General features: G+C 42.1%; 1 protein-coding gene across 1 annotated transcript; it reads left to right on the forward strand.

Annotated features, from left to right (window-relative positions):
* On the forward strand, positions 1-23320 carry ATP2C2 (ATPase secretory pathway Ca2+ transporting 2). Its single transcript, XM_070953122.1, has 22 exons — positions 1-57; positions 472-580; positions 1083-1232; positions 2691-2759; positions 3852-3927; positions 4991-5057; positions 6066-6190; positions 8492-8589; positions 8888-8989; positions 9643-9732; positions 11083-11184; positions 12062-12218; positions 13379-13549; positions 14324-14421; positions 14526-14576; positions 15925-16091; positions 17561-17629; positions 17733-17849; positions 19059-19206; positions 20290-20385; positions 22075-22216; positions 22639-23320. Exons 2-22 carry the CDS (start codon positions 488-490, stop codon positions 22755-22757), a joined length of 2307 nt encoding a protein of 768 aa, XP_070809223.1. The 5' UTR covers positions 1-57; positions 472-487; the 3' UTR covers positions 22758-23320.
* Positions 23321-23356: the final 36 nt, after the last annotated feature.

The raw sequence follows: 23356 nt of genomic DNA on the forward strand, positions 1-23356 counted from the left end.
TCGCTCTGAAAAATCGCTGGAAGAACTGAACAAGTTAGTTCCACCAGAATGCAACTGGTAAGCAGGATCCTTGGAAGATATCTCATTCCTTGTGGTGGGAGTATGTACAGCCTCTCCTTCTCTTCCTTTCTGCTTTGGAAGTCTTCTGGCCACAATCTTTGCAGCCAAAATTCAGACAACGTCTGAATTCTGCTCAAGGAACTCTTAGCATCAGAGCTTCTTGTACTCAGCTGGCCAGTTGCTCCAACCTCTTGACTATGAGTCATCTTCTCTGCTTGATGAATGTGAATAATGGTGAAAAACTCCTATTTCCTTATTATTAGTATTGGTGATTTATCTATCTGATCTCTCTCTGTGTGTCTGTGTATATCCTTCCTTCTTTCCTTCCTATCTTCATCCACAACCCATTCACAAATGTGCTTTGCCATGTGTAACACCTAGTATTTCTTCTTTGTCTCTCTGTAAATCCAGCCTGAGAGAAGGAAAAATGCAACACCTTCTCGCTCGAGAACTTGTGCCGGGAGACGTTGTCTGCCTTTCCATCGGAGATCGCATCCCTGCAGACATAAGACTCACAGAGGTAATGCTTGAGGGACACACAAGGTTCCTGAATATCCCCTATGCATGTGATCACATGAGACAATCTGGAGTGAAGTTCAATAGATAGGCCCATGTTGCTGGCCCTTATGATTCCAAATCACTAAGAGTAGGTGAATTGAAGAAGTCCATGCAAACCTCTTAGTTCTGTGTGTCTGAAAAGTGTTTTCAGAGTCCCGACTTCAAGATTTTTCTGTGGCTGGAGATGTAGCACATCATGGCTCAAGGAGAAGAAGCCCAATTGTAGATTCCTTGGGTGCAACTCATTTCACAACCAGTTTGCTTGTTGTTCACAACCCGTTGGCCATGGAAATTCTGGCCCCAAATGTGGCCGTAATTTGAAGATCACCTCTATGCAAGCTCATTTATTTATTTATCTAATTTCTTTAGTCACCCATCGCATGATTCTCCTAGTTTAAGTGAAAGAGCAGCGTGGACTCAAATGAAGCAGTGATCAAATGCACTCATCCTGATTTTCTTTGAAGGTGATAGATCTCCTGGTGGATGAGTCCAGCTTGACTGGTGAAGTGGAACCTTGTAGTAAGAACGATGGCATCTTAGCCACTTCGGGAGACATAATGACTCTCACCAACGTGGTCTTCATGGGAACTCTTGTGAGATATGGCAAGGCTAAAGTGAGTGGCTTTCCATCTGTCACATAACAAAGAGAGTTGGCGTGTGCTTGAAGTTCAGCGTGTGCTAGGAGCTGTTTGAAGATTTTCAGTGTTGACATCAATCCTAGCCTCATCATTCCATCTAGCTTTTGAGAGGTGGGAGTGATGACGTCTGTTTGGAGGCTCTGAATCTGAATCAGTTCTTCATATCTTGAGCCAAGAGAGCTGTAAAACAAGTTGAGCATTCTTTCATTGCAATCATTCTTCTCTAACATAGCTAGGCTCCCTCTTGCTGTTGGGAATGTTGATCTTTCACCTATCTCTGACTTCTGAGATGTTTGCTGCTCTGAAGGGTGTTTCTGGACACTTTAGACAAAGGGTAGCTCCAGCTTTTCCAGGTCCTGAGAAAACTCTGCAAAATAGTTGTCTGTTGAGGATGCTACATGGTTTCTGGGCTTGATCCCTTCCTTTCTGATCCATCCTTCTATCAACTGTAGGACCTCACATGATGAAGAGATGGGCTTTCTTCCTTCTCATAATGAACCCTGACTAAATCAGCCAGAACTAAATCTATAGAACTAGAAGAGATTGACTTCACTAGCAATGGACCACTCTGTGGTCCAAAATAGACATTTTTCATTCGATGTTCGGCTGGTGGATAGCTCTCCCAAGTGGTGAACCATGGAGTTGCATGGTGGCAGCTTCTGAAATATAAAACCAGCTTCTGTCTATCCACAAGAGCCAATATATCCCCTTGAGCATGAAGAAATATAAGAATATTATCTATTAAGAAAAAACTCCTTTTTGAGCAGCGATATGTCTCCATATTCTTGGTTCCTCCACTTCTGAATCTAGATTTCTTCCCTGAACTTCCATCCCAGCTCCTCCTGGACTTTTGGATTCTGGCCTGCTTCTCAAGAAAAATTTCCCTTAAGATGTAAATGCTGTGTTTGCACAACACTGAATCATAAACTACCCACCCATATTTAAGTTAGCTTGTAGTACAAAGCTTGCGCACACAATTAGGTTATGGTTCAGCATGTTGTGTGAATCCAGCATATTGGGTGTATTGAATAACCTTTATTCACAAAACAAAATGCATAACCATGTTTTCATTGTTCCTACTATGTGAAAAATATGCCACAGTTAATATGAAGGGGAAAACTCTAGCTTGGAGAGAGAAGACTATTTAATTTTGAAACAGTAAAAGTGAAAGGCTCCTTTCCCAGTTCAGTAGTCCTGATCTAAAGCTTTTAGCACAATAGAAAGACCTTAAAATTGCATTTATAGTTGTTGCAGAACTTACATAGTTGTCCCCCAAATATTTTAGAAGTATGCAAGGGGCTGGGGAGAATAGGATGTAAGAAATTCCCTACATTGTTTCAGAAAAGTGTCTGCAACTTTGGACTGTGAATTTTAGAATGTAAGCAAAAAGTCAACTTTGGATATACCATTTTCTACCCTCTTTTTATTCTGTAGGGGATTGTTATTGGAACTGGTGAAAACTCACAGTTTGGGGAAGTCTTCAAAATGATGCAAGAGGAAGAGGTAAGACAGGGGTGGGCTTCAAAAATTTTAGCAAGGGGTTCTCTGCCCGGTTGCTGGGTGGGCGTGGCCATGGTGGGCATGGCCCAGTAGGTCTCCTGCACCATGGCAGGGGGAGGTGTTTTTGACCTCCCCAGGCTCCGGAGGCTTTCTTTGAGCATCCAGGAGGGTGAAAACAGCCTCCCCAAGCTCTGGAGGCCCTTTGGAGGCTGGAAACGGGCCCAAACTTCCAGTTGGCCCATTTTTCGCCCTCCCTGAGCCTCCATGCATGCCTTGCACTTACCTGCATCCAAAACAGGCCGCATGGGGATTCCTGGGAGGGGAGGGGTGGGCGGGGCCAGCCAGGAGTGGGATTTGGGGGTTCTCCGAACTGCACAGAATCTTAGCTAGAGGTTCTCCTGAACCCCTGCAAACCCCCAGCAGCCCACCCCTGTGTAAATCTACTATAGTACAGCTGCAACCATGTAGAGCTTGCAAAGATTCAGGGTTGAGTGGAGCATCTATTGATCAGGATCTGGCCATGACAGTATATCATTCGATTTCTGTGGGATCTAGAATTCCAGGTACAATTTAAGATGTTTGTCCTTGATGGCCATACAGGTCAGGTCTACTGTTACTATACAGTTATAAGAACAGAGTCTTGCAACTCTGAATGTGCTTCCTGAGCATTGATGATGTTACCGAGTTGGGTAAAGAAACATCTACAAGGAAACAACCAAAGTCAGAGAGCACCAAGGATCCCACAATTCAACCATGAGCTATAAATATTCTCTTCCATTGATACCATCATCTCCTTTATCTTTATGTAAACTAAGGAGGGGCATTCTCAATTTGCCCCAATTTAAACCCTTCTTATCTGACCTTTGCCTTGGTAGCAGCTCTTCCTCCTGTTCTTCAAGATATTCTCTCTACATTGAGCCAGGGAGGACTTTAGAGATGACACGTAACACTTTGAGTCACACTTGGTAGCTGCCTGGAAGCCAGTGCAGATGCTGAGAAGGTATTATTATGTGGCCAATCAGTTTGACTGATTTCTATCATGTCTTTTGCCCTTCTCCTTCCATTTCTTCCTTCCTTCTGTTCTAATGCTTCAAGACTCCAAAGACACCTCTGCAGAGAAACATGGATAAATTGGGGAAACAACTTACTATTGCTTCCTTTGGGATCATTGGTGAGTTTTACTTTTATTTTTTTGCTCTTTCAAAAGCTTTGGAGACCACAGACCATATGAGCTGTTTCAGTCTTCCTCTGTCCTCATCGGTGTTTCTCAACCTCATCAGCTAGAAGATGTATGGACTTCAACATGGTTAGCTGGGGAATTCTGAGAGTTTTTTTTTTTTTTTTTTTTAATTTGATTTATATGCCGCCCTTCTCCGGAGACTCAGGGCGGCTTACAATGCTTTAAGCATTGTTGAAGCCCATACATCTTTAAATTGCTTAGGTTGAGAAATGTCAGCATGAAATGTGGTCAACATGAAATACCTTGATACCCCTCTTTAGATGTTCATATCCGTGGATATGAAAATACATATCCATGGATATACTAAAAAGCAGAGACATCACTCTGCCAACAAAAGTGCGTATAGTCAAGGCTATGGTTTTCCCCAGTTGCAATGTCTGGCTGTGAAAGTTGGACCATAAGGAAGGCTGAGCACCAAAGAATTGAGGCCTTTGAACTCTGGTGCTGGAGAAGACTCCTGTGAGTCCCTTGGATTGCAAGGTGATCCAACCGGTCAGTCCTAGAGGAGATCAATCCTGACTGCTCTTTAGAAGGCCAGATCCTGAAGAGGAAACTCAAATACTTTGGCCACCTAATGAGAAGGAAGGACTCCCTGGAGAAGAGCCTAATGCTGGGAACGATGGAGGGCAAAAGAAGAAGGGGACGACAGAGAATGAGGTGGCTGGATGGAGTCACTGAAGCAGTCGTCATGAGCTTAAATGGACTCCAGGGGATGATAGAGGACAGGAAGGCCTGGAGAAATGTTGTCCATGGGGTTGCGATGGGTCAGACACGACTTTGCAAGTAACAACAACAACAATCCATGGATATGATCAGGAAGTTGAGAAATGGTGGTCTACATGAAATGAGGGGTCTTGATTCCCCTCTTCAGATACTTATGTTTATGGGTACAATTGGAGAAATAAGCAATTTTTTGAGCACATAGAAGGCCTCGGTTACTTTGCCAGATCTGTGATGCGGTGGAGTAAATAAAATGATGTCTATGTTTTTCAAGGTTTACTCATGCTGATTGGCTGGCTGCAGGGGAAACATCTCCTTGACATGTTCACCATTGGAGTGAGGTAAGTTTGAGAGAGATTTCTTCCGCATGTAGACGTAGCATGTTGAACTATCAACGAACCCGAAGCTGAGTTGCCATATCATGTTGAGACTTGGTTTGTTGAACTATAATTGGTTTTTAAAAATTGTAGTACTTGATTCTAACTTCAGTTAACCCATAATACTTGGGATCACTCATGCTAGGTCAAAGCCAGATATACTACATTATGAATCAGTATGATATGCAAACTTTCTCACAGGGTCAAAAAGGAACGTATCTATTGGACTTCCTGCTCAGTGAAGGAATTCCAGCCTCTAATATAAGACCAATGCAGAGAACAGATGTTCTCAGAAGTCTTCTCATCTTTAATAAATTACAATAGATTTCTTCTATCTGGCTATCTGAATATGTTGTGTGACAATTCCCAACACCCTAGATGTCAACCCTGAAGTGGACCTGTCTGAGGCCATCTTTGTGGCTTCAGGGTTGCAAGACAGAAAAGGGACAGGGAGGGGGGATTAGTTAGCTGGTGTTTTGCAGTCAAAACAAACAGTTTTCCTGTGGGAATCAAGGTCACTCCAACAGGTGGCTGGGAGAGGAGGAGCAAAGTAACCAAGCAACCAGCTAGCACCTCTATTGGACAGTGTGACTGATGACTTGGGGAAAGGGGAAAACTTTCAGCTTTAATCAGGTGAAAACCGCAAGAACTTTCAGAGTCGGTTTTCACCAGTTGTGCCAATATGATGTATCCAAATAAATTGGACTTCAGTGGGTGCATTACTTGGAACCCTGAACTAGAGACATCAGGTCAAGACAGCAGAACTAGAAATCTTCTTGAAAAGTCAACTTTGACCTAACAGTCTAATAGACATTCCACAAAATTCTACATTCCTGGGTCATTTACCCATATCATGTCTTCTGTCTGTACTCTAGAATGAGGGTTTTGGAGCAAGTTGATGCTTGGGTATACTTCCTTGCAGGAAGAGGTAGTGGTGTGTAACATCAGTGGTAAATGATTGTGTGTGCGCAGCTTGGCGGTGGCTGCCATCCCCGAAGGCCTGCCCATCGTAGTCACGGTGACGCTAGTATTGGGTGTCTTGAGAATGGCCAAGAAACAAGTCATCGTAAAGAAGTTGCCCATAGTGGAAACTCTAGGTGAGTCAGACACATTCCATGTTAAGGGGGGAAAACTGATAATAATAGGGAATATACCACAATTGAATTCACTAATGCCAAGGTTAATTCAACTATGACAGTTTCCATTCTTTTAATTAAGGTGATTCCATGAGCGCTGATATTTATTTTAAAGTTTCTCATTCTTTTTCTGGGTTCTCGTTACCAATAGACTGCATGTAGCTATTTTTGAAACCTGTATTCATTTAAGATTATCAAATTGGCTTAAATTTCTGTGTTAAAATACTTCTTGGTAAAATATGGAGCAAATTTTTCATTTGCAAAAATACTAAAGACCTTTAAAATTTGGCAGTACATTTCTCCAGAGATTTGCATTTGCAAAGGGAGGGTCAAAAAATAGATATGCCAATAAATAATCTGAAAAAAGGAGAAATGTTCAGATTTAATTTCTTCTTTCAAAGTTTTCAGATGCACTCGTGTATTAAAAAATTGCATGCTTCTTTCTCCTTCCTTAATTTCTTTTTCTACTTTCCTTTGACCTTCTTTCCTTCCTTCCTTCCTTCCTTCCTTCCTTCCTTCCTTCCTTCCTTCCTTCCCTCCCTCTCTCCCTCCTTTCTTCCTTCCTTCTTTCCTTCCTTCCTAACCTAGTAAAAGAGGTTAAATGCAGCATTTTCTATGGTCCCCAAGACTGTTTGTATGACACAATTTGAGGAATGATCACTGGATTTCAGGAACACTGGAGAGAACGTAATTTTAAAAATCTCTAGGAGGGTACAAATCTAATATTTAAAACCTGGAACAGCCATCTGTCAGACATTTTCAAGGGGGGAAACTACCATAAGAAGCAAATGAAAATAGACAATACAATGAGTGCGTCTGACCAGAGGACATTAATTCCAGGTAGAGAGAAGAATTAGTGATTCCTCCTCATGATTTATTCCTGAGAAGGTATCTTTTATTAGTTCAAGCAATCTGAAAAATGCAAACGATATAAGTCTTCCTGGAGATAATAGCCCTTCAGAATCACAAGAAGGTTAGATGAAGGAGATAAAATTAATAACATTTTCTAGCACAAGATAGAATTGATGGTTGCTGGCTTAGTGGTTTTTAAATGGTGGCAGACATATAGGATAAATCTTTTAGATGGCCTCTGATATGAGAAGTGGCCATCTTTTCTGGTGGACCTCCTGAAGTTACCTAGAGTGCCACCCTAAGACAGAAAAGATTGGGTCAAATAGAATACAGAATAACAGAGTTGGAAGGGACTTTGGAGGTCTTCTAGTCCGATCCCGTGTTCAAGCAGGGACTTTGCTACAGACAAATGTTGTCCATTCTCTTCTTAAAAACCTCCAGGGTTGCAGCATCCACAACTTCAGGAGGTAAACCTTTCCACTGATTAATTGTTCTCAAGATCAGGAATTTTCTCCTTAGTTCTAGGTTGCTTCTCTCCTAGATTACTTTCCATCCATTGCTTCTGGTCCTGTCTTACTGCGGTAATGGAGTCTGGGAGGGATGCATTCAGCCACGCCTCGCAGACAAATATAATGTCGAATATAGCCGTATTTAGTAAGAGGAGGAATTCTGGCATTTTGTTTGCGAGGCTCCTTGCGTTGAGTAGCTTGCATTTAAGGTCTGTAGTGGTGGATCTTGAGGAAGTTAGGGGTGTGCATGCCTAGTATCAGTGGTGGGTTTCAAAATGTTTTACTACCGGTTCTGTGGGTGTGGCTTGGTGGGCGTGGCTTGGTGGGCGTGGCAGGGGAAGGATACTGTAAAATCTCCATTCCCATCCCACTCCAGGGGAAGGTTACTGCTGGGACTTGGGAGGCAGAGAATAGATGGGGGAAAGACCAGTCAGAATTTTTACTACGGGTTCTCTGAACTAATCAAAATTTCCACTACCGATTCTCCAGAACTGGTCAGAACCTGCTGAAACCCACCTCTGCCTAGTATCTGTTGTTGGGGTGCTGGTTGTTGGGACGTGGGCTGTTTGTCTTACTTTTTAATACAGTGAGCGCAATAGTCAATGTATAAGTCAGTCTCTCCTTGGACTTGACATCTTTTGAGTTCAGAGTGGAGTTCACGGGAACAGACACATTGTAGTATGGATAGGTCAGGTCATGAGCAAAGTTTGTTCAGGTACTTTGGAGAATAAGTCAACCCCCTCTTCTTTGTGGCAGCTCCTCAAATCTTGGAGCACTGCTATCATGTCACCCCTAGTCCTCCTTTTCATTAAACTAGACAACTAAATCTTTGGTATTTGGAAGGTCCATGCTATTAACTTACTAATGTAAGACCCAGTTTGGACAAATCCTTTCTTCTCAGGCTGTTGCAATGTGATTTGCTCTGATAAGACTGGAACTCTGACCACCAACGAGATGACCGTGACTCAGCTTGTGACCTCCGATGGATTTAAGGCAGAGGTACTCCAGATGTTTCCTCAGCACTAATGGGTTTAATCTTAGCCATTCTTATCTAATGTCTTAGATTTGATTTTTTTTTTTTTTTAATGTGGTTCATACTTGTCCTACCTCATGGACTCTAATTATTCGTTTCCATCCCAAATTTCCTTGATTTATGACTGTTTCCATTGTCCAATTCTTTGAAAAGAGAGAATTGCCTTCTAATCAAGATTTTGTCTTTGTAATGAAGATGGAAATGGTTGGCTGTTTCCTTGGGATATTTCTTTACATTCTTTCTTACTGATTTATATTCTTCCAGGTGAGCGGAGTTGGATATAACAAAGAAGGAAGCGTATGCCTTTTACCATCTAAAGAAATCATCAAAGGATTTTCAAACATCTCTGTGGGAAAACTTGTGGTGGTAAATTATTTGATTACTTCAAATAACAGGTTATTCCAATAACCTGTTACCGTATTATTAATAACAGCGCCTTGAAGGATGAAAGCAAATGCAGCATTTTCAGAATATTGAAATGCTGCTTGTGAAGTTTCATTTCCAGTCCTGAGGCACCCATAAATACGTTTATTTACTCCTAAAATCATTTCTGAGGCCTCTGGGGCAGCTTCCAAAAATCTTGAAGAACCTTTTAACAATAAGAATAGGATAAGAGGGAACAAAAGTCATGAACTCAGCATCTTTGAAAAGTCCACACTGAACAGAAAAGCTATAACATCTAAATCTCAATAAAGGGGAAATCAGTATTTTTTTTTTAAAACCAGAAAATTCCATCCACAAAAATGGTCTGTCCCATTAAACGATGACATATTTGCAGTGGACAACCTATTGCTGGAGAGATGCTGTTGTTCTCTTCTTAGGAAGTTCATTTAAAGTAAAGCAAAATTTCATGACACACAAAATGTTTGTTTATTGGAGGTTAACTTTTGAGACTGTAGACCTGGCTCTTGGTTTGAGAGCTCACCCTTGAATTAAGTTGAACCCAGAGCTGATGTACAGAAGGTGATTCGTTCACCCCTCTCTGCACTCCCTTAAAAGCTGAAATGATATTTTTGCAGGCTGGTTGTGTCGCCAACAATGCCATGATAAGGAAGGCAGCCGTGATGGGGCAACCCACGGAAGGAGCCCTCCTTGCCTTGGCTATGAAGGTAAGGTCCTTCACTATGATTCATAGGCTGATTAATTTTATATTTCATTTGGTTTTGTTTAATCTGAAAATGCATAGAGGTAGCCTCTTACTGTACTGTGATTGTCAAGACAGGAGATATTTTTTTAACATTCTGATGATTGTGCGATTAAAAAATGAATCAATCAGGATATTATACAGTTGTCTGCATATCATGCAGCCCTACCATTTCTTCTTAATTTCCCTTAAAAGGCCTGGATTTTAGTCAGTTAAAAATATGCACAAGCATGGGCGCACACAATATCCAATGAATTGGAATAATGCCACATAATCCTGACCCCATGCAACACTTCCATTAGATCATTGACTGGAAAATAGGGGGCTGGGAAAGACAGAAATCTTCTAATAAAGGAAAATTATTTCCGGAAGTATCGATGTGTGCGAAAGAAGCAGTTCAGCACTGGAGAGATGGAGAAAGACAACGCTGGAACAAAAGAGGCCATAATCATCTCAGCACCTCCTTTGGGGGAAGCTGGAGAGATTTAGAAAAGTGCCGAACCCCCATTCTCCAAGGGTGGAAATTGTGTGTTGCCAATGAGTAGAGTAGAGTAGAGTAGTGAGTAGAGAGTGGAGTGGAGTGGAGTGGAGTGGAGTGGAATGGAATGGAATGGAATGGAATGGAATGGAATAGAATAGAATAGAATAGAATAGAATAGAATAGAATAGAATAGAATAGAATAGAATAGAATAGAATAGAATAGTTGGAAGGGACCTTGAAGATCTTCTAGTCCAACTCCCTGATCAAGAAGGAGACCTTGTACCATTTCAGATTTCAGGTTATCCAATCTCTTCTTAAAAACTTCCAGTATTGGAGCACCCACAATTTCTGGAGGCAAATTGTTCCATTACTTAATTGTCCTCGCTGTCAGGAAATTTCTCCTTAGTTCTAGGTTGCTTCTCTCCTTGATTGGTTTCCACCCGTTGCTTCTTGTCCTGCCCTCAATGTGCTTTGGAGAAGAGCTTGACTCCCTCTTCTTTGGGGCAGCCCCTGAGATATTAACAGAGGTGAATCCACTGGCAGGAAGGTGACTTAACTGGGACTACAGTCGGCTGCTTGTATATTTGCAATAAAGCAAGGTGGATAAGGAATGTGAGCGTTCAAAAGGAAACTCAGTCTAATCAGCCCTGGTTTGATAACCTTTTCCAAAACCTGACATTGCAGTTCAAAAGCAACATAGACATTCGGCACTAAAATATTCAGCTTTTGACCGGAGGGGTGTCGATGCGATTTTGTGTTGATCTATTCTAGTTCGACCAAGGCTGTGAGTAATGAATTCATGTTGACATTCTGTCCTTCTCTTATCTGCTTTAGATGGATCTGGATGATATAAACGATACTTACCTGCGGACAAAAGAGATCCCCTTTAGCTCAGAGCAAAAATGGATGGCTGTGAAGTGTGCTTTGAAAAATCAGGTATCTATAAGAAAGCAACTGTGTTGGTTTTAGCCGTCTCCAGACCAAGCTTAGAAACTAAAAGAAGAAATCATTCGTGTAGGAATCCGTTCCAGTTAAAGGCATGTTGTTACTTACCGTATTTTTCAGACTATAAGACACACCTAAATTTAGACGAGGAAATCAACGAAAAAAAGTTTTTGGCCTCCGCGCGCCCCATTTTCGGGCCTTTTTTCAGGCCTTTTCCAGCCTTTTTCCAGCCTATTTTCAAGACTTTCTTCTGCCTGTTTTCTAGGCTTTTTTGGGCCCATTTCCTAGGCTTTTTTCAACCCATTTTCGAGGCTTTTTCAGTCCATTTTTGAGGCTTTTTTCAGCCCATTTTCAAGGCTTTTTTGGCCCATTCTTGAGGCTTTTTGGCCCATTTTTGAGGCTTTTTGGCCCATTTTCAAGGCTTTTTTCAGCCCATTTTTGAGGCTTTTTTAGCCCTTTTTTGAGGCTTTTTTCAGGCCGTTTTTGAGGCTTTTTTCAGGCTGTTTTTTCCAAAACAATTGGCCAAAAACAGCCTCAAAAACAGGCCAAGAAAAGCCTTGAAAAATGGGCCAAAAAAGCCTCGAAAACAGGGCTTTCCAAACATGATGCTCAGTTTTCCTATATACTTGAGGGATTCAAGCCATGTCAAATAAACTACGACGTAGCTTAGCATGAAGATTCACTTCACAGCTGTCTCCGTCACATGCTGAGTTGGAGAAAGAAAATATTTCCTTTCTTTATATGGGTATAGCATGCCATGGTTTAAAGATATTGTGTATATAATGAGAACCAAATTAATTCGGGATGTAAAAAGGTCAACAGTTCTAAACCTTCTCCTGGTGGTATCTTCTACCTTCTCCTTTCCCAGGACCAAGAAGACATCTACTTCATGAAAGGGGCCTTTAAAGAAGTGATGCAGCATTGCACCATGTTCAACAACGGAGGGATTGCTCTGCCCTTGACTCCCCAACAGAAAGCTTCCTACGCCCAAGAGGAAAAGCGCATGGGTTCCCTTGGCTTGCGAGGTCAGTCCGTGCCTGGGTCTCATTTTACCCCCGTCTTACGTGCTCAGCAAATGACGGTTCTTGAGCAAAACCAAGGTCTTTAGCCATCTAAGGAAAACAGCTCCATACTAAGGACAGCATTATCGAAAAGACCCTTCCATGCTCACCAAAGCTCTTTCAAAGAGCATTTGGAGACAGGAATGTGAACAGTGGAGGTGATGGATGGCTGTGGTATTTTGATTACGAATGGTGCTATGGATGTGATGGACTATTGTGAAGTGACGGTTTCCTAGGAAGGGAGGAGCACATTGTTTTGGCCTGCCAGCGGCCAGCGGAGCTGGTGGCAGACTCAGACAGTGAGGAGTTTGGGGAGGAACATGGGTCAGACCTGGAGTCCGGAAAAGACTCCGATGAGTGCTCTGCGTCGGAGGCAGAGATGGGGCCAGGGCCATCTGACAGTTATCAGCTGCCTTCAGAGTCGGATATCCCGCAACAAAGGGATGAAAGAGCCACATGCGGCTCCGGAGCCGCAGGTTGCTGACCCCTGATTTAGAGTAATGGAAAATTAAATAATACGATACCCACTTTTAAAACCAGCTAAATGGATCTATTTTCTCCCCAAGATAAAATTCAGAAGGGAATGAGTTTGGTTAAGTTGTCGTTGGTCACTGTCTGCTTCTGGAGTTGTCATTCTGGTATCTCAATGTCACAATATTATCGGACTACACCCTGCATTTTTAAGTCTCCTTGACAGGAGGTTGACAATCCTGGAAGGAACATCCTCAAAGTAATAAATGAAGCAGGACTGTTCCATTGTGCAATCAAGGTCAATGAAAGGATGAGTGTAAGCGATTGGGAGAGGCCATAATCCAAAAACCTCTTACAAACGTTGTAAATTAGTGGAAGGTTCTTATAAAAATGTAAATATCCTGGTCCTGAAGAGTTTATTTTATAGGCAAGGGCCAAAATCTAGAATGTATTTTTTTTTAATTTGGATGGATAAACAAATTGAAAGCCAACCCAACTGAATTAAGATGGGTCAAGCATGACCTGATAGCAGAGAATCAAGTTGCAATGTTCTGTACCAACTGCATTTTTCTGGATTCTCCAGAGGCCACTCCATGCCAGTAATTTAACTGGAAAGTAATATGATTCATCCCAGTCCTCTTTTCTCATCTTAGTGCTTGCCTTGGCTTCTGGCCCAGAACTCGGCAGACTAACCTTTCTGGGTCTGGTTGGAATCATCGATCCCCCACGAGAAGGCGTCAAAGAAGCCGTTGAAGTTCTCAACGGCTCAGGTGTAGCTGTGAAAATGATAACCGGAGATGCCTTTGAAACAGCTTTGGCCATTGGTAAGCAAGACATGAAATACAGTGATTTATTTTATTTTTTTTTAGAATGGGAACGTCCTATTTGCTTTGATCCTTATCTTGGTTCCATCTTAGATAAAGATGAAGCTGGGCTGAAAGATTCAGGTTGGACACAGCAAGGCTGTCTCCCTCTTAAGCTAACCCAACCGTGCAAAAATTCCCACACAACAACACTATTTTCTTAATTACAAATTGCTTTGCCCTGCTCGTTTAACAAGTCAGAGATCTTCAACCATTTGTCATCTGCATGATCTGATTTCATTAAGGAAGAGGCCGATAATTTCAGAAAATGCAGATCCTTTCTCCTCCCTTGCCAACTCCAAAAAAGTCATATGTCATGGCCCTGCAACCTTTGTCAATGGCAAAAGTTAAAATTTTGCAGAGTCCTACCTTTGTTTTTATTCCAGAACTTCTCTGAAAGTTCTGAAGAAGGTTGCATGGATACTTCTTTCCAAGAAGTCCAATGGAGTTAAATCTGGATCCAAGTCAACATCCTTTGTGGCTTCCTTGAGATCATTTATAGGTTCCTTCACTCAAGAGATGCAGCCAGAGAATCACAGACCAAAAAAAAACTCCAAAACCTAGAACTGTCCAGAATGCCCCATCATGAAAAGTCTCAGAGGAGGTCCAATTTTGAAATGAAACACTAAAAAAAGCCTCCTTTTGAACCATAATGAACCATTTCTTTTTCCATGAGCACACGTTTTATAGAAGTTAAATACCATTATGTGCTTAAGGCATTTATTTTCCTTGCAGGGAAGAACATCGGTCTTTGTAACGGGAAAATGAACGCTATGTCTGGGGAAGAACTGGAGAACATGGATGATTCAATGTTGTCTTCAAGAGTCCAAAATGTAATGGTGGCTTGAAGGAGTCATGAAGAACGTGATGTTGGGCAACTCTCTTCTCAAACAAAGCCACTGTCTCACGTACATCTCTTCTTCCCCTCCTCTTCCAGGTGTCCATCTTCTTCCGAACAAGCCCCAAACACAAAGTTAAAATAATAAAGGTATCTTAAAGGATACTATAAAGTGCCATAATTTTTCTCTTCCTTGCAATAATTCTGCTTCTTGGTCATCTCCCCTTAATGTGTGAGTTAACTGCTGACTGCAAAATTAAGATTTGTTCTTTGTCTTCGTTTTTCTTGCAACTCGTTCTGAAACTAATGAGCTATTCCTTCTACGCTGACAATCGGGAGGAAGCTATTCCGATAGTGAAGAATGAAATAATTCTAAAACTAGGATGTATTTTTTTTTTTGTATCAATGGGTTCACTTACAAAAGTTAAAACTGCGTCTTTTAGCAGTAACAAAACCAGACTGTTGCCCTTTCGTTGAGCAAAGGAAATTTCCAACTCTGTTCTGCTTCCTTAAATAGTGAAATTAACAACGAACTGGAAAAAATAGACTGAACTTGTTAGTAAAAATATATTGTGGCCTTGATCAAATTATTACTGTTTTCTTTGCCTGTTGGCTCCACCAAAGTGCAAGTTAACTTTTATTTGTTGTTGATTTGAGACTTGTGGCTTCTTGTGGGTTAAAAACCAGCAGAATTAATTAGCTAAAAAAAGACTCCCAACAACTAATCCACAATCACCTTGTTCCAGTTTATGACAATCCTGAAGGGACAATCAGATAAATCATTTAAATAGACCTGGATGTAAACACCCATTTGGCTAATGTGGGATTAAGGCATCAATATGAACGTGGTTTAGTTTGAGTCTGGCGATTATCTTTGCATGAACATTTATCCTTGGATTTATGGGCAAAGTAATCTCTGATAAAGAGATTTCAATAGATCACAAATCTTACTTTTTTTAATTGGAAGAATTAATGCTTACGGTTTCCAACAGCCGACTTAACATCTGTGTACATTTTAGCATCAATAACCTAAGATTTAGGTTATTGGACATTTAGCTCTTTTCTCAATGTTAAATGTCCTCAACTTATGACCATTATTTAACAACCGTTCCAAAGTTACGACGGCACTGAAAAAAATGACTTATGACCACTTCTCACGTTGTTGCAGTGTCCTTGGGACACATGATCACCATTGGTGACCTTTCCAGGGGCTCTTGCCAAATGAAGTCAAGGGGGGGGGGGACTGGATTCACTTAATGACTTAATGTGATTCGTTTAACGAGCACAGCAAAAAAAAAATACAATTGGGCGTGACGTATTTAATGACTGCATTGCTTAGCAGACGTTCTGGTTCCAATTGTGGTCATAAATCGAGGACTGCCTAAAATTTACATCGGCTTCCTTTCCCCCCCCCCCCCCACAAGTCAAAGCTTCTGTCTACCTAAGAAATCCCAACCAGAGGAACGCCGAGGTTTAAACTCATCTGTAATTTCTGTAGGCTTTGCAAAAGGCCGGGGCCATCGTGGGAATGACGGGGGATGGAGTGAACGACGCCGTGGCTTTGAAATCTGCCGATATTGGGATCGCGATGGGACGGGCAGGCACGGATGTGAGCAAGGAAGCTGCAAACATGATTCTTGTGGATGACAATTTCTCAGCCATCATGTAAGTGGTTCATGCCGGAACTATTTCTCTGACACATACACTTTCTCAAACCCTTTGATAGCAATAGCCCTTAGACTTATATACCACTTCACAGTGCTTTCCAGCCCTCTCTAAGCGGTTTACAGAGTCAGCCTCTTGCCCCCAACAATCTGGGTCCTCATTTTAGTGACCTCGGAAGGATGGAAGGCTGATTCAACCTTGAGCAAGTCAGGATCGAACTCCTGGCAGTGGGCAGTGAGTTAGCTTGCAGTACTGCATTCTAACCACAGCACACCATGGATTGATGGAGGGAGGGAGGGAGGGAGGGAGGAGGGAGGGAGGGAAGGAAGGAAGGAAGGAAGGAAGGAAGGAAGGAAGGAAGGAAGGAAGGAAGGAAGGAAGGAAGGAAGGACAATAGCAATAGCAATAGCACTTAGACTTAGATACCGCTTCACAGTGCTTTACAGCCCTCTCTAAGTGGTTTACAGAGTCAGCCTCTTGCCCCCAATAATCTGGGTCCTCATTTTACCAACCTCAGAAGGATGGAAGGCTGAGTCAGCCTTGAGCGTGGTGAGATTTGAACTGCCAAATTGCAGTCAGCCAGCAGTCAGCAGAAGTAGCTTGCCGTACTGCACTCTAACCACTGCGCCACCCTGGCTCATTGATGTTACCGTGTGTCACCACACAGCCCACTGAGCACTCTTGAGTGTACACTCATGCCCACTTCTTCCACTGAAAATGAAGAGGGTAGAATTGGGTGGGGGGAATAAAATGTTGGAAGCCAACTGCTGATATTAAAAGTTCTCACTGGTTCCTGGGCGACGGTAATAAAACCGAGGCAGTTAACGAACATCAGAACGTGGCTATGGAGATTCTCAGTCCTCCTGGTCATGGTTGTCTCAAAGGTGCTTTTTCAAGAGGCAAGTGGACTTTCTTGGTTTTTCCTTGAAGACGTTTCGCTGACCACCATCTGGTCAGAGCTGAAGAAGCTTCTTGGATGAGAAGCGAAACGTCTTCGAAGAAAAAAAAATGGAAAGTCCAGTTGCCTCTTGAAAAAGCACCTTTGGGATGAACGTCAGAACAGTGTGTGAAATGACTTCAGGGTTATTTCTGTTAATATATATACATACTTGATAAATGCTGATAAATACTTGTGGCTCAGAAGGTTAATTGAACTGCATATATATATAAATATATAATATATATATATATATATATATATATATATATATATATATATATGTATGTATGTATGTATGTATGTATGTATGTATGTATGTATGTATGTAAATATAAATATAAATAAATATATTTAGGCAGTTCAATTAACCTTCTGAGCCACAAGTATTTATCAGCAAAATATAAATTTGGTATAAAATGGTTTATATATATATATATATATATATAGTTTACAAAAAAAAATGGATGATGTTCTTTCCAAGCTCAACTATTTAGATCCAAGTATGGAAGTTGTGTTTTCTTCCCAACAGACATGCCATAGAGGAAGGGAAGGGCATATTTTACAACATTAAGAACTTTGTTCGATTTCAACTCAGCACGTAAGTCATGACTGGATCCCAAGGAATAGAACCGAGGCTGTTTTTTTTCAAAGAGGGTGGAGAAGGTTGGTTAAATTTTGTCTCCTGCTTTTCCTCCTTTTAGGAGCATCTCCGCTCTAAGTTTAATAGCTCTGTCCACCATATTCAATTTGCCAAATCCACTCAACGCTATGCAGATCTTATGGATCAATATTATCATGGATGGCCCTCCAGCTCAAAGGTGAGGACCCCAGTGTGAAAATTAGGACCTTCCCATCCCGAAATCCAGATCTGATTCCTTTCTGTTTCTTCCATAAATTTAATTGTATAAAATATACAATTAAAATAGAAGCTGAAAATCCTTGTTTGAAATTGGATTTTGAGGGAAAGCTGGTTGATGCCCATCCTTTCACCAAGCTACAAATACACCAGACAAATGTATGCGCTCAGTATTTGTACAACCATCGCTTCTTTTGAAATGAGAGTTTAGAAAACTGTTATCAAATCTCTCACTTCATCCCCTTTTCTTTTACCCAAGGATTCAGTTGATACCAAGTGAAGAGAATATTTGTAGCTGAAGACTGAATTGTGGGGTTCTTGGTGCTCTCTATGCTTGGCGGTTTTCTTGCAGACATTTCATGACCCAACTAGGACTGTGCTAGAACTGATGATATTATCTAGTTCGGTCATGAAACGTCTGCAAGTAAACCACCAAGCTCACAGAGCACCAAGGACCCCATGATTAAGATGGTAGTACAACTTATTTTCTTCGTAACTAGTATTTCAGTATCCCTACTTACTGTCCAAGTTTGGCACTGTCCATATTTGGTCCGGTGTAGTCCAGCATGCCTTAGAGCAGTGATGGCTAATCTTTTGGCCATCGCGTGCCAGGAAGGGGGTGGGGGGCGGGGAAGGTTCGTGCACGCGCGTGCCCACACCCATAATTCTATGTGCCCCGCGCATGTGCAAGCGACCCCCCTCCCCCCCCCTGCTCCTGGCACGCGATAGCCCAGTAGGCCAGTTTTCTTTCTCAACTGACTCCAGATACTCTCTATGCATCTGGGGAGTTGGGAAACGGGCTGTTTCAGGCCTCCGGAGGGCCTCTGAGGGGGTGGGGAAGGCTGTTTTCGCCCTCCCCAGATGCATAGAGAGGATCTGGAGGGAGAAACAAAAACGGACTTTCCGCACTCCCCCCCCCCAGGCCCTCCGGAGGCAGGAAACAGCCTGTTTCCCTACTTCTGGTGGGCCCAGAAGGCCCGAAAATCAGTTGGCCAGAGCGCATGAGCTGGCATGCCAGGCAACATGCCATAGGTTCGCCATCACGGCCGTAGAGTTTCAAAATCTATCCATGGCAATTTCCATAGTAAATATAAATAACCGGTTAGTCTGTGTTTGTAAAATAATGTCTTCTTTATTATTATCATCATCATCATCCTGGGACCGGAAACAGCTTGGGTGTTGAGCCAGTAGACAAAGATGCTATCAAAAAGCCACCAAGAAACACCATGGATACAATTCTCAGCAAGTCCCTGATTCTAAAAATTATCCTTTCGGCAACTGTTATCATCCTGGGGACCATGTACATCTTTTGGAAGGAGGTGAGATCGTAGTAGATGATTGTAAGGCCATTCCTGGTTGCATCACTCTTTTTTGACCCCGTTGCTGTACTTTCCTTCATGTGCGCATTTCGTTAACGTGAATTTTTTCCTCCTTTAACGCAACCAGCTCAAAGAATGAGCCTTCGCTACTTGGCTCTGGATTTGCATTCAGGATGAGGATGTGCAAATTGGTTGAATTTGAAACTCCAGACCAAAGTGGGTTTTTTTTGAAGACACACAATTTCTTTTTCAGTAGCCTTTCTCAATTTTTGCAGGCGTCTATGGAGATTCTCAGTCATCCAGGTCAGGGTTGTCCCAAGGCTGTTTTTTTTCCAAAGGCAACTGGACTTTCTTGGGGTTTTTTTTTCCTCTTGAAGACGTTTCGCTTCTCATCCAAGAAGCTTCTTCAGAACTGAAGAAGCCTCGTGGACGAGAAGCGAAACGTCTTCGAGCAAAAACAAAGGAAGTCCATTTGCCTTCGGAAAAAGCACCTTTGGGATTTCCTGGAAGACGATTCAGCAGTTCCAAATAGGCTCTGCATCCATTCGCACTCTTCAGGTGAGCCTGAGGGCGCAGATAAACCTCAGTGACTCTCAGAGAGAGCGCTAACGACCAGAGGACTGCAAGGAATAGAAATCCTTCCGTTCGCCACCATGCAGTCAGAACTGAAGATGCTTCTTGGACAAGAAGCAAAACGTCTTCAAGAGAAAAAACAAATTAAGTCCAGTTGCCTTTAAAAAAAAAAAAGCGCCGTTTGCACTTTTTGCAGGTGGAAATTGCCAGAGTGGCAAAATTGGGCTTTTTTTTTTTTTTTTTTTTTTTGCATTAAGCTTTGATCGATCTTCTGGTGGCTCGTCTTGTCAGCAGGTATGGATTTATGCCCGTGATATTTATATGCTTTGGCACTACTGCCTTCCTTCTAAATCTTTCTCAAAAGAAGGGCAACCCGTTTTCAAGGCGATTATGACTTTACCAACAAAAGGTTCATTGTGAGGTGGGGGGGGGAGCTTTAGTATTTATGCTGACACTCAGTTTTTTCTTCCTCCTCTTTTACAAAGACGTTTTATCACCTTGCCTTTCCAGATTCCGGAAAGTGGCATAACGCCCCGTACGACAACAATGACTTTCACTTGTTTTGTTTTCTTTGACCTCTTCAACGCCCTGACCTGTCGTTCTCAGGTGAGTGGAAGCTAATTCAGCAGAGTCCATTGAGAAAGAAAAGGGCTTTGCAAACTAGGAACAGGCACAACATTTTTACAAGAGCCGGCTTGATTTTTGTTTTCCTTGGGGAGAGAAGCTGGGAGGAACTGTGCTGTCCCCTTAAATTGCTCCTCTCTTAGTTTAGCCCCGGTGGCGCAGTGGTTAGAATGCAGAATTGCAGGCCAGTGCTAAATGCCGACTACCAGCAGTTCGATCCTGACCGGCTCAATCAGCCTTCCACCCTTCCAAGGTCGGTAAAATAAGGACCCAGATTGTTGGGGGCAATAGGCTGACATTTCTAAACCACTTAGAGAGGGCTGTAAAAGCACTATGAAGCGGTATATAAGTCTAAGTGCTATTGCTATACTCCCACTAAACAATTCCCTGACTGTTGTGCCGTGGCCTCCCACCATCCAGACCCAGGAAAATAACAGTCAATTGCTTCCTTTCCTTTCTTTCCTGTGGCTAAGTCTTACTGAACCCAAAATACCTTGTGTGTGAATGTAGATGTGCACAAGTGTGCATGCGTGAGGATACACATACAATACATACAAGCTTAAATTAAACAACTATCTATAAAGTTACAGCATCAAAATACATATTTGTGCAAGCACAACAACCAGTTTTAAAGTAAGAATTCCATTTTTTTTAAAAAAATTGCCTGTCGGTCTCCCAACATCTTCTAGAATTGTTTTTGCTAGGAATGCTATTATGGCACAATGGTTATAAACCTGTTTTCGGTAAACTGAAAGTTACTGATTGGAAAAGTAGGAAATGTGTATTATTTACAGAGAGAGAGGCAGAGAGAGAGAGAGAGAGATCTAGCGCTGTTTCTTTTAATAAGCTCAACGGTCTCCTGTTTTAGTGTTTCTCCAGTCATTTGAGGTAGAAGATTACTGGACATGAAATAAAATTCTTGGGGTGAATCTGTAACAAAGCATTAGTCAAACTGGACAGGAGCATTCAAGACAAGATACGGAGGGTAGGGGAATTGTTTAAAGTCAAAGCAAGAACAATTTAGCAGGAGCATAGAGTGATTTCATACCTTGCTACCCTCAACAAAGAGTCACTGCATCTTTGAAAGAATTTGAACAGGGAACTGCTAATTTTATTTTGTCTCAGTAAAAGAAAAGTTAAAGGCTAATTTCATGCATCACAGTAAGTCATGGTTTGCTTTACCTCGGATGCTAAGTAAACCATAATTTACTGCAGCCCTATATTGTACTAAGCCATAAATCGTGGTTAAACAAGCATGCTTGACTTCATATTACGAAGTAAACCAAGCAGACTCTGGTTTGTTAGGATATATGACCAGGCTATGCAGATTAAACATGTATGTACATTTAAGACATCTGAAGGGGTTTTTTTCTCCCCTCCTTCTAAATACAAAACAGCAAATTGGCACTTGCAGGAGAAATACTAAATTCACTCAAAATTCACTCCTTGAACTTCCTTATCGATGCCAACAATAGTAAGAAAAGCACCTGCTTTAAAAAATACCTGCATTGACGTTGCATTGATCTATCGAATACCTGGTTTAATTAATCATCTGATTTGTTTTTTTTTAAAAAACTATTTTGAAAAAAAAAAAAAACAGGCTGGGTTCACAGAAGAAAAGAAAAAAAAAAGACCAAATGACTTATTGAACGATTCCTTTTTCTCCTCCAGACGAAATTGATACTAGAAATCGGTCTTTTCCGAAACCGCATGTTCTTATATTCGGTGGTAGGATCGATTTTGGGTCAAATGGCTGTTATTTACATCCCTCCCCTGCAAAAGATCTTCCAGACAGAGAATTTACGAGCGTTGGGTAAGTCCCAGAGCTACCCTTTCGAAGGAGGAATTTCAATCTTTCCAAATAAAAGGTTTTAAGCTCTCGGTTATATAGATCGCTGGGACCCTAATCATACGGTCTGCGAAATTCAGCTTCTAAGCCTCGGGAACGGAAGAGAAGCAGCTCGTTTTCAAAATCACGTGTGTTTTCTTTTCGACAAGTCTAAATGGCAACCTTTGAAAAACGTGAACCGTGAAAATGACGAGGTTCAGGGGACACATTATCCTCCTCTTTATTTTCATGTCCGCGTCCTTATGGCTGCCATCCACTGTAAGAAACTGTAGCCCTCCAAAATGCAGTTTCAATGGAAGTTGAATTGATTCTCGGTTGCCAACTGATGCCACCTTGGTGTTTTTGCTCTCCGTATTAGTAACCCTTTCATTTCCTTCTCTTGACAGACCTCTTGTTCCTCACCGCCCTAGCGTCTTCCGTCTTCATCCTCTCGGAACTGGTCAAAGTGTGCGAGAAATATTGTTGCAGGTCGAAGGCGGATCACAGACCACTGGAAATGGTCTGAACGAACAGGATGCCAACAGCGCGAGGGCAAAGACCATCGGGCGCGGGGCCAAAGGAACGGTCAAATAAGAGACCGAGTAGCCCTCAGCTGCATAATGGATTGGGAAAAGACATTCAGAAGAGACCCTCCCTAGTTTCTCAGGCTGTAAAGGTGACGGCAGAAGACCTGGATTTCCAGACTTGAAAGGTTCTGCCCATGTAGCCTCACAACAAAGTGGAATCAGCTCATCGGGTCGTGAATGGTTCCTATCTGGTTAACCTGGCGTGGCTGCAACCTTGCCCTCCAATTGGGTTCAAAGGAAATGTCAGATTCTGCAAATCCCTTGGGAGTAATACGGGTCTCTTCTAATCTCGGAAGGTCCCCACAACTCTTTATCACAGGCTGATCCGGTTTTCTGATCACCAGGCCACTATCCGGTCCTGCAAAATTAAAACGATGCCTGGATTCCATCTAAGTCGTCTGACAATTGTGTCCCCCTTCAATACAGGCCCCAAAATTGAGGAATCACCTGCCTTTTATTTATTTAAGCTGTAATAAAGACACTTGTTAATAAAGACTTGTTAAGTCTCCCTTGGTGTCTTCTGGGGTTGGGTCAATGG

This window comes from Pituophis catenifer, unplaced genomic scaffold (genome assembly GCF_029215685.1).
Source record: "Pituophis catenifer annectens isolate HBS135680 unplaced genomic scaffold, rPitCat1.0.hap2 SCAF_13, whole genome shotgun sequence".
Taxonomy (NCBI): Eukaryota; Metazoa; Chordata; class Lepidosauria; order Squamata; family Colubridae; genus Pituophis; species Pituophis catenifer.